Source organism: Pteropus alecto, unplaced genomic scaffold, assembly GCF_000325575.1.
Source record: "Pteropus alecto unplaced genomic scaffold, ASM32557v1 scaffold98, whole genome shotgun sequence".
In the NCBI taxonomy this organism is placed as follows: domain Eukaryota; kingdom Metazoa; phylum Chordata; class Mammalia; order Chiroptera; family Pteropodidae; genus Pteropus; species Pteropus alecto.
In genome coordinates this window covers 7,906,085-7,927,844 of record NW_006443570.1, presented here as the reverse complement: position 1 = coordinate 7,927,844, position 21,760 = coordinate 7,906,085, and the positions used below count along the sequence as shown (strand labels likewise).

The window sequence follows — 21,760 nt, the reverse complement described above, 5'->3', positions numbered from 1 at the left end:
GGAGTCCAAGACTGAAGTGCAGGCCTAAAGCCAACGGGACTGATTTTGGAGAAAAAGGAACCATAGAGAAGTGAGACATACATTCTGTGAGCAATTCTCCATTGTCACGAATGTTAGAAAAATGCAGAATTTAAGGCAAAGAAAATTACAAGAGACAAAGAGAAAGAATATTAAAACTGAATTCAGCAAGAATATATAACAACCCTAAATTTATATGCAACAAGTAACATAGCCTCAAAATACATACACTGAAAACCATCACAGTAGCAGCAGCAACAGCAAAAAACCTATAATCAAAGTTTGAGAATTTAACATCTTTCATGATAACTAATAAAAGTCACTAAGTATTACAGAAGATTTGCAAATATAATTTACAAAATTAACCTAAAAAGCATAGGGATGTAACAATTCTTTTAATAACTCAATGGCAAAATAAATAGAAATAATAAAAAAAATGAATATTTTGAATATTTGAGTATTCAATCTTTTGAATAAGAAAAACATGACATTATAATGTAGATTAACCAAGGTTTAGAAATTTATAATCTTAAAAGCATAAAAAACTGACAAATCCACAATCTAATTATTAAGCTCAAAGAGTCAAAAAAAAAGGTGGAAATGAAACAAAAGGAGACAAAAGTGAAAATGAAACATGGAATTAATAAAATAGAAAGTAAGTATACAATAGAGAAAATAAAATGGCCAAGGTTGTTCCTTTGAAAAAACTAATAGAATTTATAATCATATTACAAATCTAAGGGAAAAAAGGCACAATTTAGGATCAGGAATGAAAAATTAAAAACCAATAACATAGACGTTCAAGATAATGAGTATACTATATTTCCATGACAATAAATTAACACAACTTATTAAAGCTGCTATAAGGAAAAATACTAAATTTAAATCTGAATTATCTTATGTCCATTAAATACATTGAATCTGTAAAATCTTCTCATTGGATCGATAAGACTCATGCAGTGAGCAAATGATGAAACAGGAGGCCTTTAACTCCTGTTCCTCCCAATAAACAATAATATCACAACCATCCGCAGACAAAAATGCCTTTGTGAGAACTTTAGGATCCAGATAGGAAGTTATGAAATGCCAATGAAGGCCAAGACTAAGGAGAATTGCATGATGATTTCATGATGATTTCAGTCAGAATAGTCCTTACTTTTGATGCAAGAAATAATTGGTGAAATGAGGCAGAAATGAGGCTTTTGAGACACTGGTTCTATTCTACATCTTAATATATGTGGTGGTTATAGAAGTGTATTCACTTTATAAACATTCACGAAACTGTATAATTAAGATTTGTACACGTCACCGTGCATTCTACTTGATTAAAAATAAAGTACAAAAAGTGATGTTATTGAAATCAGAATGTGGAAACACCTAGTAGGCCACCCAAACTTGTGTGTATGGCACTAGTGGTGGTGTAGGGTATGGAGGGTGGGAGGTAGGGGTAGTAGAACAACAAGGACGATGACAACAACAAGAACAATAATAAATAAGCACTAGTCATCAGCATAACAGAGGGGAATGAGGGAGAGAGAAAAGAAAACCACCTTCCAATCTTTCGAAGGTGCTGTAACTACTGTAGTTCATTAAGAAGGAAATAGCTCAGTGGGGCTAAGGTATTTGCCTAAAATTACAGATATCTATATAGTAGAAATGTGACTAGAACCCAGTCAAGATTCTTAACCCTGAACTTTTTCACTGCATTAAAAAATAACAATAAAAATTTAGATTAAATACATCTCATTTTGAAAGGAAGGCCATCCTGTGCCAAAGGAAGGACAGATTTCCAAGTTTAGTTTGGTTTAATAATAATACATATCTTTACCTGCACAAATAAACCATCAGAAGGGAAAAATATTTATAGGCCATAATACTGAGTAATTACTAAAGACCAGATGTTCCTGATGATCCTGATTGTTTTATACTAATAACTTTTCCCTCAGACGTTACTATTCTATTCCATGGTAAAGTTATGTGTCAGTTTTTCTCAGTTCCAGTAAGTCTTTTGCAAATTAAAGAAAAAAAAAAGTTGGAAAGAATAGGCCTTGTCTGCCAAAGATAGTAACAGTATGGGGGCACTGATTTTCTGTGTCCCCAAATTTCTCCAACCTGCCTTGAACCTTCTTTGCAAATCATTCCATCTTATTCTTCAAAGAGTTTGGAATTGCTAGACTTGGAGCCAAAAGAGCTTTAATTATTTTATTATAGCATTTTGTAAATAAAAATATGTTTGCTGAACATAGATGTATATTACATTATTTATCATATTTATATTTGCATATCAGATTAGTTTTTAGGTGGGTTGTTTTTTTCCCCCCCAAAAGGGTGAACTCTGTGATCTCTGAATCAGGAAAATTTTCTCCTTATTGAATTGATCTCCCGCATTGATATTTCTCACATTCCCTGTGAGGCCTTTATGGAATGTGTCCCATTTCAGGCCAGAACTTCTCTAGTACTGCTTTGCTGACTTGTTTCCTATTTTAAATGATGGGGGAAAGCTTTTTATGTGAATCATGTAAGCACAAAATTTGATAAACAGAGTGAGAGGGGAAAAAAGCTTAAAGACACATTAGTCAACAAAACCAATGCTTATGCAATGCACACATGCACTACTGTGCAATCAACTCAAAGTGGAAAAATAAAAATCCCTCTCAATTATTGGATCTTATACAGAGTCTCATAAAGAATATCCCTCCTTTCCCCATCGCCCTCCCCCACAGTCTGACTAGAGCTCAGAAATGATTTGAATCTATACATCAATGCAGCAGAAAAAGATTCATGAGTAGAGATCATTGGATTTACTCCATTGTGTAAATCTTTGGTGTGTTCCTACTCTAGTCCCTTTATGTGCAGTATTTTGCCTTCTTGGTTATAAATCCAGGGTATCTGGTTTCATCACAGCTAGGTTCATCTACAGCAGGGTTACTTAACCTTATACTATTGATATTTTCAATGAGATAATTATTTGTTACAGAAGGCTGTTAAACATCCTATGATAACAGCATCTCTGGCCCTCTACCCACTATATGCTATATCAGCTCTCCCCCTATACCCAGTTTTGACAACTGAAAGTGTTTTCAGACATTGCCAAATGTCCTTGGGAGGCAAAATGGTTCCCAGTTGAGAACCACTGTCCTACAGAATGAAAATGTACTATGGAAAGACAGAGGAAGAAGAAAGAGGACATTTCTAACAAGAGTATTTTAAGATGTTTTAAGCTTTCTGGAAGGATTTTTATATCTAGATATTTTAGACAATTTTTCTTTTAAGAGAGGTAGGAGCTGCAGCATTGTATCCATCATTTCAGGTCTGATCTATTGCCATGGGCATCATTCTACCTTTCTCTTCTTTTGGAGGTTGGCTTGCAATAATTTCAGTTTCTTTTGAATTTCAGTCAGAATACCTATTTTCTGCTCCAAAATGGACAATAGCTGGGTAATGCAAAAATAAACATCATAGTTTACCCCATCAGTTCTCTCCTGGATGTTGTCCTCCAGCCCCTGGCCTGATTCTTTCCATGAGCTCGTTGTATTTTCCATTGATGGGGTGGATAACGTTCCAATTTCGTTAGTCTCTTCCTCTTCCTCACTCTGTATACAAGGTATTTTAATAAATTCCTCTTTCCGAAGGGGCATTTCTGAATTCCCAATGTGATTTTCCAACATCCTTGGCACTTCTTGTCCAACCTGATAGAGACAACGATGGTGGGACCTTAAATTTAGAGTTAATTCTTTTACTCTATTTGCATACCTTAAGGTGTTGAGGGTGTTTTCACAAGAAGCCATCCCTGGAGAAATAGTAGCAATCATGCAAGTGAAGGAGTTCTGGCCGATAAAGGAGTCCCGGAGCACCTGTGTGAGTTTGCTGGCTCTAAACGGGGTGTGAGACTTGTTCTGACCCAAAGCTCGGATGCATTCCTTGAGCGCGAGGAGACTCTTATTAATCTCCGCCCCCTCCAGCTGTCTTTGCCGGTTGACCTTGGCAGTATCTGCTCCCCTTTCATTCCCAGCTAAGTCAACAAGAGAAAACTTGCCATGCAGTTTCCCTCGCGACTTTAGGATGATCTGGAACACGGCGTGGCTCCTGGAGGAGTGGGCATTGACCGATGTCTGTCCAGAAGTCCGGCAGCTGTTCCCCAGTTCCACGAGGTTCAGCACGTCCTCCACACAACACACCTCCTGCTCCTGCAACCCGACTACCTGGATTTGCTGATTGCCATCCTCAAGGACCTGCAGCTTCTTCTTCCAGTTCAACAAATCATATACTTTGCCCCCATAAATCTCAAAAAACGTCCCATAGACTTTGAGGTCCAACTTCTTATAAACCGAAGTTTTGAGCAGAAGGAAGACATCCTGCGCCACCAGTGAGTAAATGCCTTTCGAACAATCTTGGTCCCTTCCTGAAAAGGCTCCACCCATGGTGTGTGTTTTCCCACTGCCTGTCTGCCCATAGGCAAAACAGGTGGCCATGCCCTTGCGGAAGATGGACTCCACCAGCGGCTGGGCGGTGAACTGGTACACTAACTCGTTGGAGGCCGTGTCATCGAAGGCATGGTCGAAGCAGAATGTCTGATTTTCCAGGTAGCGAGTGAGGTCCACCTTCTGCTTAGACTCATGCACCATGACCACATTGTGCGAAGGGATGGTGATGATATCCAGGTCCTTCATGGTGGTCTCCTGCTGGTTGAGAGGCCGCTTCCTCACACAGACATAGATCCGACGGTCTTCCCGCGGCTCTAGGCTGGACATCTTGCTGCTGTCCAGCTGCCTGCGGTACTCGTCAATCATGCGCATGATCTCGTAGTTGGGGTTTCCCGTGTGGACGTTGAGGGCGCGTTGGGCTCGGATCTCCAGCTGCAGCCGTCTGCGCTTCTCCCGCTGCTTTTGCAGTTTCTCAATTTCTCGGAGGCAGGGAGACTTTTTCTGCTTCATCAGGCAAGGTCTGCTGGGGACTTTCACCGTCAGGCGGCTCTCCTCTGAAGGTGTTTCGTTTTTCTGTGGGATCGTAGCAATCCAACTCGTAGCCATACATCGATCTCGGATGGTCGAAGAGGGCGCTACAGACAAGGAAGCCAATGATCTGGATGGTTTGGGGTGTTCAGCAGAGGCTAGTGCTGGATTCAGAAGGAATATAGTCTCTAGATCAATTTTTTTGCCCTTTTTCACTCCTTTTTCGACCCACTCCACCGTGACGCAAGAGTTTTCTCTTTTGAACTCTGTGATCAGAGCAAGGTGGATCCGCCCGTCGCTGCGCTGGATCGCCACGCAGATGCCCACTTGGATGTCTCGGAAGTGGGGCTTCACGGTTTTCAAGGACGAGAGGCTCGGGGCGACAGGGAGGCATAACTGGCTGGCCATGGTGAATGATGGAGGTGTCAGGGCTCACTTCTAGAGGTCCTTGGGGTTGGAGCAGCAGGACCTGAGCCTAAGCCAGCCTGAATTTCCCAGAGCACTGAGCGCACTTGCGTTTGCACTTGCCTTTGTGAGCCCTGAGTACCAGGGCTCCGCCTGGGGCCACTCACGTCACAAAGGGAACGGGGAGAAGGGCGACAGAGCTGAGGGCCTGTAGGTGAAAGATGGACGGAAAAAATCACTTTTGTGGTGCTAACTGCTAGTGCAAAGGCAGCTGGAATAGCGGAATTGTTCTCTACCACTGAGAGTGTGGGAATCTGAATTGGGAGTAAGGTGTATATTCCATGGACCTTTGTGCCTTAGCTTTAGAAACATCCATTCTTCCCTGAAATCTTAACCTGCAATCTCAAAGGCTTTAGTTAAGAACAGGTGACTTCCCAAACTTGAACCCTCCAGTGGAGGGAACACGTGAAAGTAGAGCTGTTTGCAAATCACAGTTTTCTAAGGACAGAATTCCAGAGAGACTCTCTCAAACGCGCCACCCTTCTCCCCCAACCCCCACCTCAAAACTTGTTTAACAGCCATAATTTAAAGTTAGCCCTGTGTAATGGGCTTTCTCATTATAAAATCAAATGAATTGGATGCAGTCGGTTCTTCTGGTAATTTGCTGACAGGGAACTTCCTTTGGTGCAGCATCTGGGTTTGCAAACAGGAGATGTTTATCACGTTCCAAGTGGCTCCGACAACTGTAAAGTGAATTTTGTTGAACTGTAGTCACCAGTATTTTTGAGATTTTTCAGTAATTACCTTTCCAAACTCATTCAGTAATTACACTTCTGGCCTCATTATCTATAATTTGGAGAAAAGGGAGAGACATTTGATGGAAAGAGGTAATTCATCTTACACCCTTCCTTACTCTAAAATTGTGTGTGTGTGTGTGTGTGTCTGTGTGTGCATGTGCGAGTGTGTGTGTTCCTTAGTTGTTTTGAGTGGAGTCAAGGGGTGGGAAATGGGAAGACGGCTAGATAATCGGAGGCAAAATATATTTTGGCAAGACTGCAAATTTTTCTGTAGGATGATTTGCTTGCAGACAACAACAAAATGACATCAACTGCCAGATAGGCCAATATTGTCTCTTGGGCTGTGAGTCTGGTGGTAATTACAGTGATACCACGGAAGTAGCATGGAGTAGCATGGTGTCCTTACAACCCTACTTATGACCCAGTGGCATTATAGAAACACATTCTTATTATAAACTGACTTCTTTTTAATCGAAAGTTCATCTCGTCAGTAAGTTTAGTAAACTTTGATTATAAAAAGATAGTGTGGGGCTATTGGATAAGTTGGATAAGCCTGCAGTACTCATTTCACTTGTCCTTTTATGATTATTAACTTTTTTATTTGCCAAATTATCAATATTTAAAGTTGTGCTTTTAATCGGTTGTTTTCCCTTGGTTTCAAGAGCATTATGTGAATGTTGTTATTCCCTCTATATTTTAGTAGGTTAATTTACATTTTTCAAAATCAACAATGCATCTCTGGCCATGCCATCCTGAACAAGCCCGATCCCTTCTGATCTCAGAAGCTAAGCAGGGTCAGGCCTGGTTAGTACTTGGATGGGAGACCACCTAGAAAGACCAGGTGCTGTGTTAGTACTTGGATGGGAGACCACCTAGGAAGACCAGGTACTGTAGGTGTAAAAATTTTAAAAAATAAGGGATTGTAAACTGACAAGGTCTTTGTAATCAGTGAGGTCAACCAAGAGTCGCCTCGCCTAAAAAAAAAAAAAAATAGCATCGATGGTCTAGAGTTTTTAATAGTTTTCTTTTTTTGTCTTTACTTTTGAAAAATCTAGGTCTCTCTTAAAATTATGCAGACTCTACCTCTTCCTACATTAATGATATTTTTACATCTAAGTCAATGAATTTTGTGGCTAGACAAATGGCTAGGTCCATGGTGGTAGTATAAAAATCTAGCCTACTCATAAAGGTTTTTTTAGCTATTTTAGAGTTTGTTTTCCTTGATTCTTATCTCTCTTATACAGTTTTCTGAACATACTTCATTTGATCCCACAGTTTAATTATATATTTATAATATGATACTATTATATAATATTATTATAATATTACATATATAATATATGCAGAAGAGACACCTTTTAGGTAGTTTTAATTGCTTTTAGTAGCTTCAACATCTACCCACTGACAAAAGCCTAAAAAAGAACTTTGTCTTTTCCCCTGTCCTCAGCCAATCCTAATTGGAGTTAGGTAGTCCTTTCTCAGCATCTAGAAATCTATAACTGTGACATCTTTTAATGTCCCAACCAATTATTACCTTGTTTCCTTGGGCAACCTCATTCTATCAGAGGATCAGTTTATTTCTCACACTGTCCCTAGAGTTATTTTAGCAGGTAATTTCTTAATAATTCCCTGCCCACAAACATTTCAGTAACTCTTGGTCGTCATAATTGATACTGTACAAATTCCAGGAGGGCACATGATGTACATTGCCATCTTGTCTATGTTTTCATTTTTGAGCTTTACCACTGTCCACACTTAAGTTGAGCTATACTGAAGAACATGAGGTCCTTCAAACACAGCATTTTCTTTCAGATTACTATTTTCTGGCCCAGAGGTTCTCTGTGAGGATACATAAAATTCACCTATAGGACTTGTTAAAACACAGATGGCTGGGTCCCACCCCAGAAATTCTGATTTAGTAAGTATGAGGCAGGGCCAAGAATTAGCTCGTCTGAAAAGTTTCCAAGTGATGCTGATGGCGATGCTGCTGGTTTTAGGACCACACACTTAGGAATTACTGTGTCAGCCCTCTGACTAGAATAGCTTATCTCTACCTTCTAATTTCTTCAAACTCTTCAGTACCTATCTCAAATATCACTGCCTGTAGAAAAATCTCTCTGACCCTGTTGATAATAATCATTCAAAATAACATTAAACTGAGACATCCTTTCTAAGAAATAGTATCTATTATTGGTTGGGTTGGTTTGATCAGGGGAACCCAAAAGCTTTATTTTCACTAGTGACTATAAAAAAAACTACTATAGGTAAACATAATAATAATCTGTTTGTAGAGAGTCATTTGGGTGCTTTTACAATTTTGATAATCTGGAACTTAATTTGCAGCAATGTCTTTTTTTTTTTCTTCTACTGGTACAAAATTCAGAAGTCAAATTCCATCTATATAACCATCTCATTTTTATGGAATTTAAGGCAACACCGTGAATCTTTAAAATGACATAAGTGTAGTATTTTTTAAAATGTGAAGACCTGGGTAGAAATTATAGTATCATTCTTAGCCATGGCCTGGATGACCATTTGATAGATAAGCAGTTTCTCCCGATTAGAGACAGAAGCCACCATACTATTTTTTGACTGCATATAACCATGAGATAAGTGTATAGGAAATGCTTATACTAAGTTATTTCCTATGCCAAAGAAATTCTACCCTCAGGTGTTCACCACTTACACATTTTGTTTCATGTACCTACTAAAAAACTCATGCCTTGACGGACAACTAATATATCCTTTACATTTCAAGTCTCTTTTTTCCAAAAGCCTAATAAGTATCAGATGTAGCCCCACAAGATAGGTAGTGTGGAAGGCAATGAGCATAGGAAATGAGTTTAGTAATTTTCATTTATTAATTATAGGTATATTCCCTGTCAGAGCTACTTTTCAGGACAGAATGTGATTTCTAGTCTCATTTTAGATACAAACCTCCCAGGACAAATGCATCAAATATGTGCCTTTCCAGCACCATTTTTAATGGACATCTAGCAGGTGTTTGGTCTGTTTGATCACCTTGGGGGTTCTGTACTTTTCCAATATGTGGATACAACCTGAGATTGATTTAGTTCTTCAGAGGAGCTCAGTAGATTTTCCCAAATCTCTTTGAAGAAATGGAATTCATCATTTCCAATTTAAAAGTTATTTTTTGAAGAGTAAAGTGGTATCTTACTAAGTGTATACCTCTAGAAAACAAGGAGAAATTTAACTTTTAGATTGAGAATAGCATTTTACCATTACAGTTAGTATCTCTGTCTTCTGACATTTCACAATTTTCCCCATGCACTATGCTTAACCAGAAGAGTTCTTTAGCTCACTCACCGATTTAATAGGCAAGCATTGTTTCTATGACAACTTCAACTCAGTAATCTTTCACAGCTTACTAAATATCATTGCTTGCTTGAGAATATTTACATGATTCCTATATATCTGTTGATTGTGGAAGTTAGCCTATGAAGTTGGCCGAAATGGTAAAACTAACAGTTGTTGGTGTCTCACTTTAAACCCATTTGATTTGGTCAGCTTTCGGCTTTCAATTTTATTTAGCATGCTGAAGGGAGAGACTTGAGCTTTGCTATAGTGTTATTTGCTTGTAATTCACACTACAACAACAGAAATTATTCTGCTCACGAGCAAGGTAGGTGCCTTTATAGTTCAGCTACAGCTCTTTAACTTGAAAGCCATGTGCTATATTCCTCGACTTTAGATTCTTCTTTAGATTATGCAATGTAGGGTATTTAAATAAATTTGCTATGGAACAAAAAAATAATAAGGGATACATAATACTTGTATGAGAAATAATTGTAGGAACTTGGATATACTCCTAGGCGAATTTTGAGAGACAGACCCCATAAAAGGCTACCCTATAGAAGAGTAACTTAATTTGTTCTATTTGATTTAAGGTGTGTGAACATTTAACAAGTCAAATGCTAAGCCATCAAGACTCCACTCAGCATAATTTCCCTTGAAAAGCATTCCTTGACAGCCACAGCTTTTTCCCTCTACCTCAGTCATAGCTGCCTTCTTCTCAATTCTCACCTTTATTCCATACTTATTGACATTGCACTTACCATTTTTTAATTAAAAGAATTTCTCTCTAGGTAAATAAGAACTTCGAGAAAAAAAGAATACTCATGTTTGTATATCCACTGTCTGGAATATGGACTTACTAATTTTTCTGGAACTATAAAAATTAGCACAATAGATGGATGTTTCAGAGAGAGACTTCAGGTCAAACTAACGAAGGACCTCATTCAATCAGGTATACATTTAACAAACCTTAATGACTAGCTCCTAAATGTCAAGGTGTGAGCTAAGAGCTCACTATGAAATAGTGAAAAAAAATAGCTCCACACTTTTCCCTCATGGAGCTTACTGCTCATTTTTGGAGACATATGTTAACAAATAACTATACACAAACAGATGTATATATGTGTACGTATATATGTGTGTGTGTGTGTGTGTGTGTGTGTGTGGGTGGGTGTATATGTGTAATATAATATATATATTACAGATGTATGGATAACATTTTAAAACTATAGCTATCTAAGAATCAAAGTCCTATCCTAGTGTATATTAGAGAAGGGACTAAATGACAAAATGACAACTTGTTGGAAAAGATAGCATAGGCCATATTTAAATAGTAGATCCAGGAGCTGGGCTAGATTTGTGTTCTCAAACTTGGCCATATATCAGAATCATCTGGGAATCTTTTACAAAGTACAAATTGCCTGGCCCACCCAAACCTCTTAAATCTACCTCCAGTGTCCAGAGCCTGGAAATTCGTTACTAAAAAGCACCCCAGGTACTTCTTATGTTACAGTGAACCCAGGAAGCATTGGACTGAATACCCTCTAGGTCTCTTCTATTCAGAGGTTTTATGGTCCCAGTGAATAAAAAGACAAATGATCCTTTGATACACCTGTGACTATTGCAATTTCTTTTTTTTTTGTATTTTGAATATTTGAGGATACTGCTTCAATATGAATGGACACAGTGCAGTTTTATTGAGAACACATCTTATAGGTTTCTACAAAAGGTTTGCTGCAAAATCTAATCTTTGGGACATAATATGAAGTAACAACATGAAGTAAAATTGTATGATATCAAGACCTCATATCATTAAAGGAGATGTAAAAGCATGAAGGCATACCATTTAATTTTCTATCTCTCACAGTGCTTTAGAATAGTACCTTGTACATAGTGGATATTTTATAAATCTTTGTTAAATTGAACTGTTGGATAATATGAGGTAAATATATAATTTTTCAGAACACCCATGGTTTTTGGTTGCTTTTGCCTATTTGTTAAGTGTATAAGGTGAAAGTTATACCAAGACTGAGAACCCTTATCTTTGTACTATATGTCAATATGATCCCTATAGGAATATTATAAGTACTACTTATCATTGTTGGAGCCTTGTATCTGAGTGTCATAGTAGCATATATTTACCATTTTGCAACAATTTTTATATTCTTACCTGAAAATACAAAGCAAGAAGACTAAAATTCTAAGGAATAGGACATGATGTCAAAATATCAGTTGATTCTGGGGGGAAAATTCCTTTAAATAATTGATTCGTTTAACAGAGATAACCTGTTGATTAGCTTATATTTCAAGTACCTGTATCTACTGTTATACAAGCTGCTAATATTCAGGAATTATTGGGAAACCACTAGATTTAACCTCTTGCTATTAGTGAATATACATTTGGTTTAGTAAGTAATGGATATTGCTGGCATAGCAAATTTTGGGCAGGATTGTATTCTAAAATCAGCACTTAGTAGTTGCTTAAGGAAATGAATGAATGAATAAATGGATAAAGAAATGATTTTCAAATATCAACAAACATGGAATTTTCAGCCCAAGTAAACTTTACAAACATAATTCAGATCATATTACCAAAAAAAATCTTCTTTATAAAAATCTTCAATAGCTCTCCATTTCACTGCTTAAAAACTCAACACTTTTTTCATGGCATTCAAGGCCCTGAATAATTTGCCCTTTGCCAGCTTTCTCCGTTATCTAGTTTCACCCCTCCCCCATTTTAAAAATGATATTCCAGCCACACCAGTCTTGTCTTCGTTTTTTGACACACGCAGCTTTTTCTCGACACAAGGACTTAGCATGCCTTGCTCTCCCTGAGACTGGCTCTCTCTCATTCTCGTCTTCCATTTAATAGCTGTGTGTCTTTGTCTCCTCTTGGGTTTGAATATTGACTCCACTGCTTCCTAGTTTTATGACCATGAACGAATGACTCAATCTCTCTGTGCTTCAGATTTTTCCTCTATAAAATTTACCAATTGTATCTTCCTCATATGGGTACTATGAGGAATATGTACAAAATTAATGAAGAAGTGCTTAGAACAATGCCTGGCACACAGTAAAAACTTAATATATGTTGCTTATTATTACCATATCTTGTAACTGAATTTATTTGCTTGTCTTACTGTTTACTCTGTTTCTCCTATTAGATTGTCAGTGTGTGAAAAAAGACGACCACTAAGACACAGAGCTTTAATCCAAAGAGTGTTAGACCCAGAATAAGAGGCCCAGGCTTTTTTATCTGATCATGAGCAAGAAACATCACTTTTCTGAAATTCCATTTTCTCATATTCGATAAAAAGTGGGGTTGGGGGGCAGACCAAATCTCTCGATTCTTCTTTGGCCCTTAAGTAAGAATGTTGCTAATTTGCAAATAATTAAGCCTCATTCCAAAGGTGATATAATTTTTTCCAATTTATAAAAGATTCTTGACAATGCATTTTGATTTACCTAAGAATTATTTGCTGAATTATGGTAGAGAAACATTAACAAATGTTTGTTCATGAGCATGCATAGGTTAATGGATACCTGCAGACGCTTACATGTATTAACATGTTTAAAAGATCCTGGGGGATGAATTTTTGGTGTGGTAAAATGAAGCCCTGCAAAAAGCAGATAAAGAGCTTGGTCTTCAGTCTGAATTTGAGCCCCTTTGACAATTTTTATTTTGGCAAGATTAGTGTGTTGGATTTATTTATCAGGTATTATGTTTTTAATCTGAATAAAATACATACAGAATTCAGTTTTCATCCAGATTTGATTGACTATAGGTAAGTGTGACTGTATGTAATTCAATTTATTCTCATAGCCTCATTCTCATAGCACGGTACTGGTCTGTGGCTCGTTAGGAACCGGGCCACGCAGCAGGAGGTACGGCTGGTGAGCCAGCAAAGCTTCATCTCTATTTGCAGCTGCTCCCCAGCGCTAGCATCACCGCCTTAGCTCCACTTCAGATCATCAGGCATTTGATTCTCATAGGAGCACTGGTCCTCGGTGTCAAAAGGTTGGGGACCACTGGAAAACTGTTGGAGAAACATAATAGACGATTCATTAAATATTTTTAGCAAATTCTGCTTTCATCTCATTGAAAATTTACCTTATAAGAAAGAAAATATTTGAAAGTGGAAAATAGATAGAATAGCAGGAAGTCGTCCTGGAATATTTCTACATTGTAAATGGGACCTTTGAGACAAGCCTTGTTTCCTACTTCATTAGAATATAATATTATATAAAAGAGCTATCTCAAATAGGATAGGAAAAAACATTCTCAATTTCATCGGGTTTTATAATTACTAGATTTATTAATTAAATAGATACATTTTATCAAACCAATAAAAATTAAGCATTATAATGATTTACCAAAAGCTGAAAGTATTGTATTATCTATTTGATGCTTTCATGAGGCACAGTCGATTTTTTATTAATTTTACATATAAGAAAAGTATTAAAATATTACTAGGAGAAAACCTGCATTTAACATTACTGCTATTAATTCTTAATCATGCAGAGAATCTATTACTTCAAATTACAGTTTAGTGTTAACTTCAATCTGTGAGCTAATAATAACACCATCAGGTTTCATCCTTGTGTAATTATTTCTTTACTATTTACAAAGTACTTATACATACCATATCATTTTTAATACTAAAGCAAACTTTTGAAGTAAACAGCATAGATATTATTTGTTGTATCTTACTATTGAGAAGTTAGAACCCAGATAGTACCTTTACAAATTCACATTTATAAAAAGTGACTTGAATTGGAACAAGGCACAGATATTCATAGTAATTTTAGAGATCTCTGCAATATACCACAGAACACATAAAAAAAAAAACTACAGTAATCATAGTTCTCAAGTATGAACTCTGGAAAGTTATTATCTCTCAGATGTTTTCTTTTTTGGCACGTAACGTAAGTGTAGTAACTAAGGTCAATTTTGCTGTGGTGAGGACAGCGTGTGATAAAATATGTTACACTCAGCGTTGAACCTATCTCATAGTAAATATTCAACAAACCATATCTTCAAGAAAAAATAATAACGTGAGGTGTTCAGGGCTGATACAAGGTGAACTGGTTTGGTAAGATCTTGAATGTTTCTGCTTTATATGATCTAGGACTTGAAATTTATCTGAAAGACATCTATAAGGCTTAATCTAGAGCGTGTCTCTATAGTTTCTTTTTTTTTTCAGGTTCACTTGTGAAATAGTGATTTTGTGGTGTTATTTGTCCAGAGGGACTTGTGAGTCTTGGTAGAGTTGTAAAATTTTAGATTTGAGAGATCTTAATGATTCATATTGTCTTTCACTTTGCCCTACTTTTGAACACTCTGCAGACAAGCATCCAAACAATTAGCCCTTCTGGGTGGAAACAGATGGGTTTTGAGAACCTGCCTAGTCAGTAAAACTGAGAGCTGTCATTTATTCAGTGTGCATTCATTGAGCATCTATTATGTACTAGGCATATATTAGGCAGACCATTAATGTTATAATCTTCCATGTGACATGCTCTTTGCCTGGAAAAAGTGTTTATATAAAATATATTAAAAATTAATATAGATATATTTTAAAAACTAGGGTTATTTTCTCTGGTGTGGGAAGCATTTGTACATATAAAAGGACAGTGGTTATATCTGTTACTTTAGTGATTAGTTTAAAAGATCCCTACAATAAAGACTTGGCTGGGAGAATAATGACAGTTGTAATTCATATCTGTGTTTGATAAAACATTGAATGGTGAAACTAGAACCAAGATGAACATGACAGTAGCTTCAGAAAGGCAAAAAGAACCAGGAACATAGAGTGTTAGAAGAAAAAAATATATATATATGCATTGAATGCCCCTAGTATATTAACTACTTTACATCTTACATAGTTTTGCCTTTTAAAGTTATTTCTCGTTTTCCCTTTCTCAATGAATCTACCCAATTCCTCAGGCTCCAAACCTAGCTCTTTTCTTATTTCCTTATCTAATCATTAATTACTCTGTCAATTTTACTTTCTTGAAACCTCTTGAATCTGTCCACATATTATTGTTCTTTCTGTCACTGTCTTAATTTGGGCCACCAATATCCCCTATAACTTACTTCAGTAACAACCTACTAATTGGTCCTTCTTTCTTCAAGTTTGTCTCCAATCCAGTCAGTCCCATGCATAAAGCCATCCAATATTATTTCCAAACCATACATCTAAGGCACTTTCTTCCCTTCCTCGAAGTTCTGTTGGCAATGCCATTCATTCACAGCAGTGGTGCCTCCATCTTTTCCTTCTCAGCCTTCCACTCTTACTGCTTGTCCCACTATATGCTCCCAGCCCATGATATGCTAGTCCCAAAGATGCTACGACACTATGCTAAGTAACCCATGCATTACAGCCGGGTAGACAGAGTATCAGTTTTATAATGATCAGTTACTGATCTTGAGGTTTAAATGAGATATGTAAATTGCTTAATATAGTGTATGACCCATAGAAAGCTCTCTAAAATGGCTATTCATATCTTATTTTCTTTGCCTCAATGTCCCCTCCACATAGAACTCATCTCCCTTATTTCTTTTGGTTACCTCCTTGTATGTTTTAGATATTTTATAACTTACATCTCATATGTAAGATGGTCTCTCTTAGTTCTTAAGATTTCATTAGATAATCTCCCATGTACTTCATTGTTTATGTTTATTGAAGCACTTTTCTGAATTTGCCACTCACATGTTTTCTACACTACTCAGTAAGCTCCTTAAGTGCAGTGACTATGTTCTTTACTAGTTATTTCTAGTGCATCATATAGGTGCCACTCAAAAAGACTTGTGAATGAACAGTGAATAAATGCATGCCAGAACTAATAATTATAGATACTATTTATGGATGTTTTATCATGTGCCATACCCTTGGCCACATTCTCAAGTATCTTTCTCACTTTCTCTGTCTCTCTCTCTCTTTCTCTCTCTCTCTCTCATGTGTACATATATATTTGTCTCTCTTTCATGCATATATACACATATATACATATATCTGTATATGTGCATATATACATAAATACAAAAATAAAATATTTTATATAAAATTTTATATATGATATGTATTATATGTGTATATATATATTTTTAATTCCATTTAACTCATAAAGCAATTTTATAGCTCTCTAAGGCATTACTATCTTCATTTAACTGATGAGACATTTGAGGCTCAGAGATAGTTATTCTTCACTGCTGAATAGTGGCTGGGATTTAAACTTACATACAACTTTATGTAATGTTTACCAGACCACACTGTCTCCAGTTCATAGTCTAAGTGTTATAGTGAAAGCAAATTCTGTTATGAAAAGGAATTGAAGAAAATAGAAGACAGCACCCTGACACGTTTGGAAGATTACAGTAGCGTGATATTTTACCGGGCTCGCATAATTGTTCAAAGCCATCAGTAACTGGTATTTTTAATTCATAGAAATCAAAGATAATAAATAGGTAGGACTCGTGCTGTTTTACTTTAGGTTATATAGTTCTGAGATGGGATCGGACACGGCAGCCTTCTCTGCTCAGCCTTCATTTTCATGTACCCTCCATGGGTCCCCGTGGTTTTTAGCCTTTCTTCGCTTGCAGCTAATGTGTTTTTATGTATATTCTCACAGAGAATATACCCGAGTCTCTCAGCAAAACACAGCTGAAGAACACACACAATGGTGCTGGAAGTATGTTCTCTAACAGGGGAACTGTTTCACTCATCTGAAAGAAAATTAACCTTTTGGTCGAGCACAGTCAGCTCTCATTTTGAAGTCTGGAGCGTGACTCCACGTGGAGCTAAGGTTGCACGACCTCCTCTGTTTTTGCTTAGAATTTTTTCTCTTTCTCCCTTCTGAATCTGTAAACAAGATCTTTTCTCTCGGCCTGCATAATTCTTATAGTGAGTCTCCAGCCAAAAGAAAATGATTCTTCCAAAGTGTAGAGAGAAATTGGCCAGATTTGAGCGTGTTTTGGATTAAAAGCGGCAATCATGTGCCAAAATCGTAAAGAACATACACGTCCCCTCTGCTCAACTCATTTGTATATAAATTATGGATTGTGTGGCTGTGAATCAGTTGTGCAGAAAGAAATGCACAGCTTCTCTGGCACTTTGTGGAAGAGACCAGTTTCTCACTTTATGGTGGTTAGATTTTATTCATAAGAATGTTCCCTCATGTTTTGCAATTTAGCTACAGCAATTTACATGTCAAAACACACCACCATTTTGAAGCTGTTCCATATCACAACTAATAATAATTCTGTTTCTTACACCAGAAGCTCAAGCTCCTATTTAAAAAGATTCCACAAATCAGTAGATCTTATAGCAAGGTAAAAAGGGCTGGTTTCAATTTTGACACAGTCTTTTAACTAATAAGAAAAAACCTAAATAACGTTCTTTGACAAACCACTATGAAAAAGCCCAAAAACAAATTTTACAAAATAAAGAAATAATCCTGTTGTTCCTTTGTGTTATATTGATATAGTGCTTTTCAATTTACAAAATTCAGTTGCATTTATTGGTTCCCGTTTAACAATTTGGATCAGGCCCCAAATTTTGAGTATCTACTTTTTAGTAATCATTGAACTAGGCTCATATAATCTTCACTATAATCATGTGAGGCTGGCTGTATTTTACTTGCGATAAGTATACTGTCTTATTTCTTATACAAGAGAGGAAATTGAGGCTCAAAGAAGTGAAATTATAAAACCAAAGTCAAGCACAGCTAATCATTGTAAGAAAGAGGATTTAACACTCTTTTTATGAAAAATCTTATACCTGTTTTGTGATATTTTGTCTCTTTTCTACAACTAGACATAACTCCCTTAGGAATGAATACCAGTCTTAGCCACAGCCAAATTATTTAGTAACACTGCAGAAAACAATTACTCCTTAGAAGATCTAAGAATTTCCCAAAATGAGCTATTTGGAAAATTTCCAAATTATTCCTATCTGCTGTATGTTGAGCAATAAAAGAAATTGTTTTCTTGCATTTTTCCCCTTTGTGTTTGTATACCTGCTCACAAAAATCATCTTATACACAATGCAAGGTAATAAACGATAGCTTGTAATGGCTACAAAGCCTTGCCCATGTGGAAATAGAACTGAAATTCCATTAATAGCAATGTATCCTTCAAACACAATCAAGTTTGACAAACATTAAACAATTGGGGCAGGCTCTAGTGACCAATGTTTCCTCTGAGTGCTTTTTAGGTGTCTCATCACCAAGCTATTATTCTAAAATGCTGAGAAGAATAAGTGATTTCCTTCAGGTAAATCACAGTGGATTGAAATGCCACATAGGAGTAACCATTGCTCATTTTCTTTGGGGGAAAATAAGGTGAGCATCCTATTCATAAACTTTTTTTTTTCTTTTAATGCTGGTTCTCTTGAATTTTCATTTTCTTTGAGGCTCCTCAAACTATGTTGCCATTTGATTATAATTTCAAATAAAATTGTCATTTTCTCAACAAAATAAGCATATTCTTATTCACTCATGAAAACATAACTATAGCTAACTGATCAATGACCTTTTTCCCTTGGGTATGGAACAAAATAGTTTGTGGCTGCCAATGGACTGGAGAAGATTTCTTTAACAGGAAACATCTCACCTAACTAAATAAAGCATCTTGCTCACACAAACCAATTTTAAGCTCATTAAGAGACATTCTTTGAGAGAATCTAAATACATCTGCTTTTTAAGCCTTCTCTGGCTATTTTAGATGGGAAGAGACCTTAGAATCTATTGTTTAGTTCTTGAGGGAAAAAAAAGCTTCATAATGACACATTTTTATCTTTGAAATGCACACTGAGAGACCTCAGTTTTTGCCATTATTATCACAATGAGATGAATAAAATTTTACAGTACAGACTATAAGTAGGGAGATTCAAGCAACAGACACAAGAGAACACCATCTCCAAAAGTTATCTGCTTCTTAACCACGTATACTTTTTCGTTTGGTAAGAAGAAAGCTTTTCTTTCCTCTTTTTTCCTTCTTCCTTTCTTTTGCTTTCTCTCCTTCCTTCCTTCCTTCCTTCCTTCCTTCTTCCTTCCTTCCTTCCTTCCTTCTCTCTCTCTCCTTCCCCCTCTGTCTCTCCCTCCCTCTCTGTCTCTCCTTCTCTCTCTCTCTTTCTATCTGTATGTCTCTCTCTTTCTTTGCATTTTTTTTTTTCATTCTGGAAAAATTGAAACAACTCAAAAAATACAGAGAATAGGATAATATACTCATCACCCACAACAATTTTTTCATCTATATTCCTTCCTACTCAACTTGATCATCCTTAGATTATTTTGAAGCATATCTCATTTTATTCATAAATATTTCAGAATATATTTATACAAGATAATCACGTTATTTTAAATCATATTATTTTACATCTAACAAAACGAACACTCCCTAATATCACCAGTAGGTAATTATCGTCCAAATAGCCCCAATAGTGTCTCTCCATTTGATTTGTTCAAATATACTGAATTGCTCTGAGATTTCTGTTAATATCTTCTCATCTGTATGTTGCTTCTCCAATCTTTTATTTTTTCAATTTATTTGTTGACAGAAACCATTGTTCTGTAGTACTCTTAATATTCTAGATTTTGTCAATTTCTTCCCTGCGATACTATTTAAAATCTTCCTCTTTCACTTTATTTTCTGTAGATAGTTTGATATAGAGGCTTGGTTAGAATACTACAGAGTTTGGGTTGCATGCTTATTTGGTCTCATTAGAAGGCACATGATGTATGGTTGTCTCTCTCTTTTTGTGATATTGTAGTAGATCCTATTAATTCAAAAATTATCTCTCTGTCTTCCTCATACTTCCTTCTCCCCACATCTCTACTCCACTGGTGTTGAGATTAGCCAGTTGACTTGCTCTATTTTATGGAATGTGAACGAATACAACATACACCACATCTGCACCATGGCCTCAAATGTATTTGCGTGGTCTAGCTTAGCCTTCTAGAACTTCTGCCTTCCGCCATGTGCATATTGTGTTTCAAATAATTCCTGCTTCTTCCATCTTAGGTTATACATTGTGAAGACAGAGGAGTAGGCCTGAAACCAACTCACAGTTTGAAATTAAGTACAGCTTAACATTAGCTGACCCATAGACCCAGCTGTTTCATAACCCAAAAACAAACTGTTGTTTTACGCTACTAAACTTTGTGATCATTTCTGAAATAACATCATTGCAGCAAAAACTTAATGATATAGGGATAAAATTGATCAGTGGATTGAGGCGTTATAGTATTACTCTGTCCTCTTTTAACTTAATGATTTTGGCAACTATTGATGATTATTGCTTAGAGCCTTCATTTTATGATAGTTTAAAAAGTGGTGATATTTTAAGTCTATTGTTTCTTATTCATGCATTTCTCCCAGAAGGGAACCTGAGGACGTACTCTTAGTGTAAGGATGGGTCAAGAGAACTAAATGTTAAATCAAGATATATGCAGAGACTGCAGATATATGTTTATCAGATGGTGAGAAACCTACAGACCAAAGGAAGATTCCTGCTACCATTTCTAACAAACCATTTACTGATACTGTGAAGGGAAGACAGTCATTCATTCCCTAGGGCTAAAACCATGGGGAACCTATAGATCAAAGGCTGTGGATTACCAGCAGACTTTCTCACCGCATACCCATTTTTTCATACTACATACTTTTGTCTGTCACACTGTATACCCATACCATCAAAGGAAAATGGGTAAATGAAGTTTAAACTGTAACTCACAGAAGCTAAAGAATGATATATAAACTGAATTCCCCAAACACTCCCTCTCATTGTCTTTGTTCCTGTCATCATTTCTGTCCCTCTCTTTGTCACCGTTCTTCTCATTGTCTTTTCTCTCTTGGCTTTCTCACTCCTTGACTCTGAGAGGAGACCATGCTCTATTCATGGAAAGTTACCCTTTCTGAAAAACACTTTCTTTTTGATGCTAACACTGGTGTACGCTTGAATTCTTTCTTGTGCTCAGTCAAGAACTCTTTCTCTTGGTGCAAGGCTTGCCCTCCCCGGCCCTGGGGGGAATTTCCCTGTCTCACATCACTCTGAGATGGTTTATAAAGGAAAATCAGGGTGATTTTTTTTTTACTATTCTTTCCATTTATTTTCTAGTTTTAAGAATAATGATCTGGTTCCCTAGCATCCTTCAAAGTTAATGAGTTTGGTTGTGTGTGTGTGTGTGTGTGTGTGTGTGTGCGTGTGAAGAATTAGGTACTCATGAATTTCATCACTATAAAAAACATTAAACACTATGTGATGTACTTTC

At 36.6% G+C, this 21,760-nt stretch overlaps 1 protein-coding gene and 1 pseudogene across 1 annotated transcript; one reads left to right on the top strand and one right to left on the bottom strand.

The window, feature by feature from the left end:
* Positions 1-3,350: 3,350 nt before the first annotated feature.
* KIF2B (kinesin family member 2B) lies at positions 3,351-5,378 on the bottom strand. Its single transcript, XM_006924848.1, has one exon. It carries the CDS (start codon positions 5,376-5,378, stop codon positions 3,351-3,353), a length of 2,028 nt encoding a protein of 675 aa, XP_006924910.1.
* Positions 5,379-6,906: 1,528 nt separating this feature from the next.
* Positions 6,907-7,024, top strand: LOC112473388 (annotated as a pseudogene).
* Positions 7,025-21,760: the final 14,736 nt, after the last annotated feature.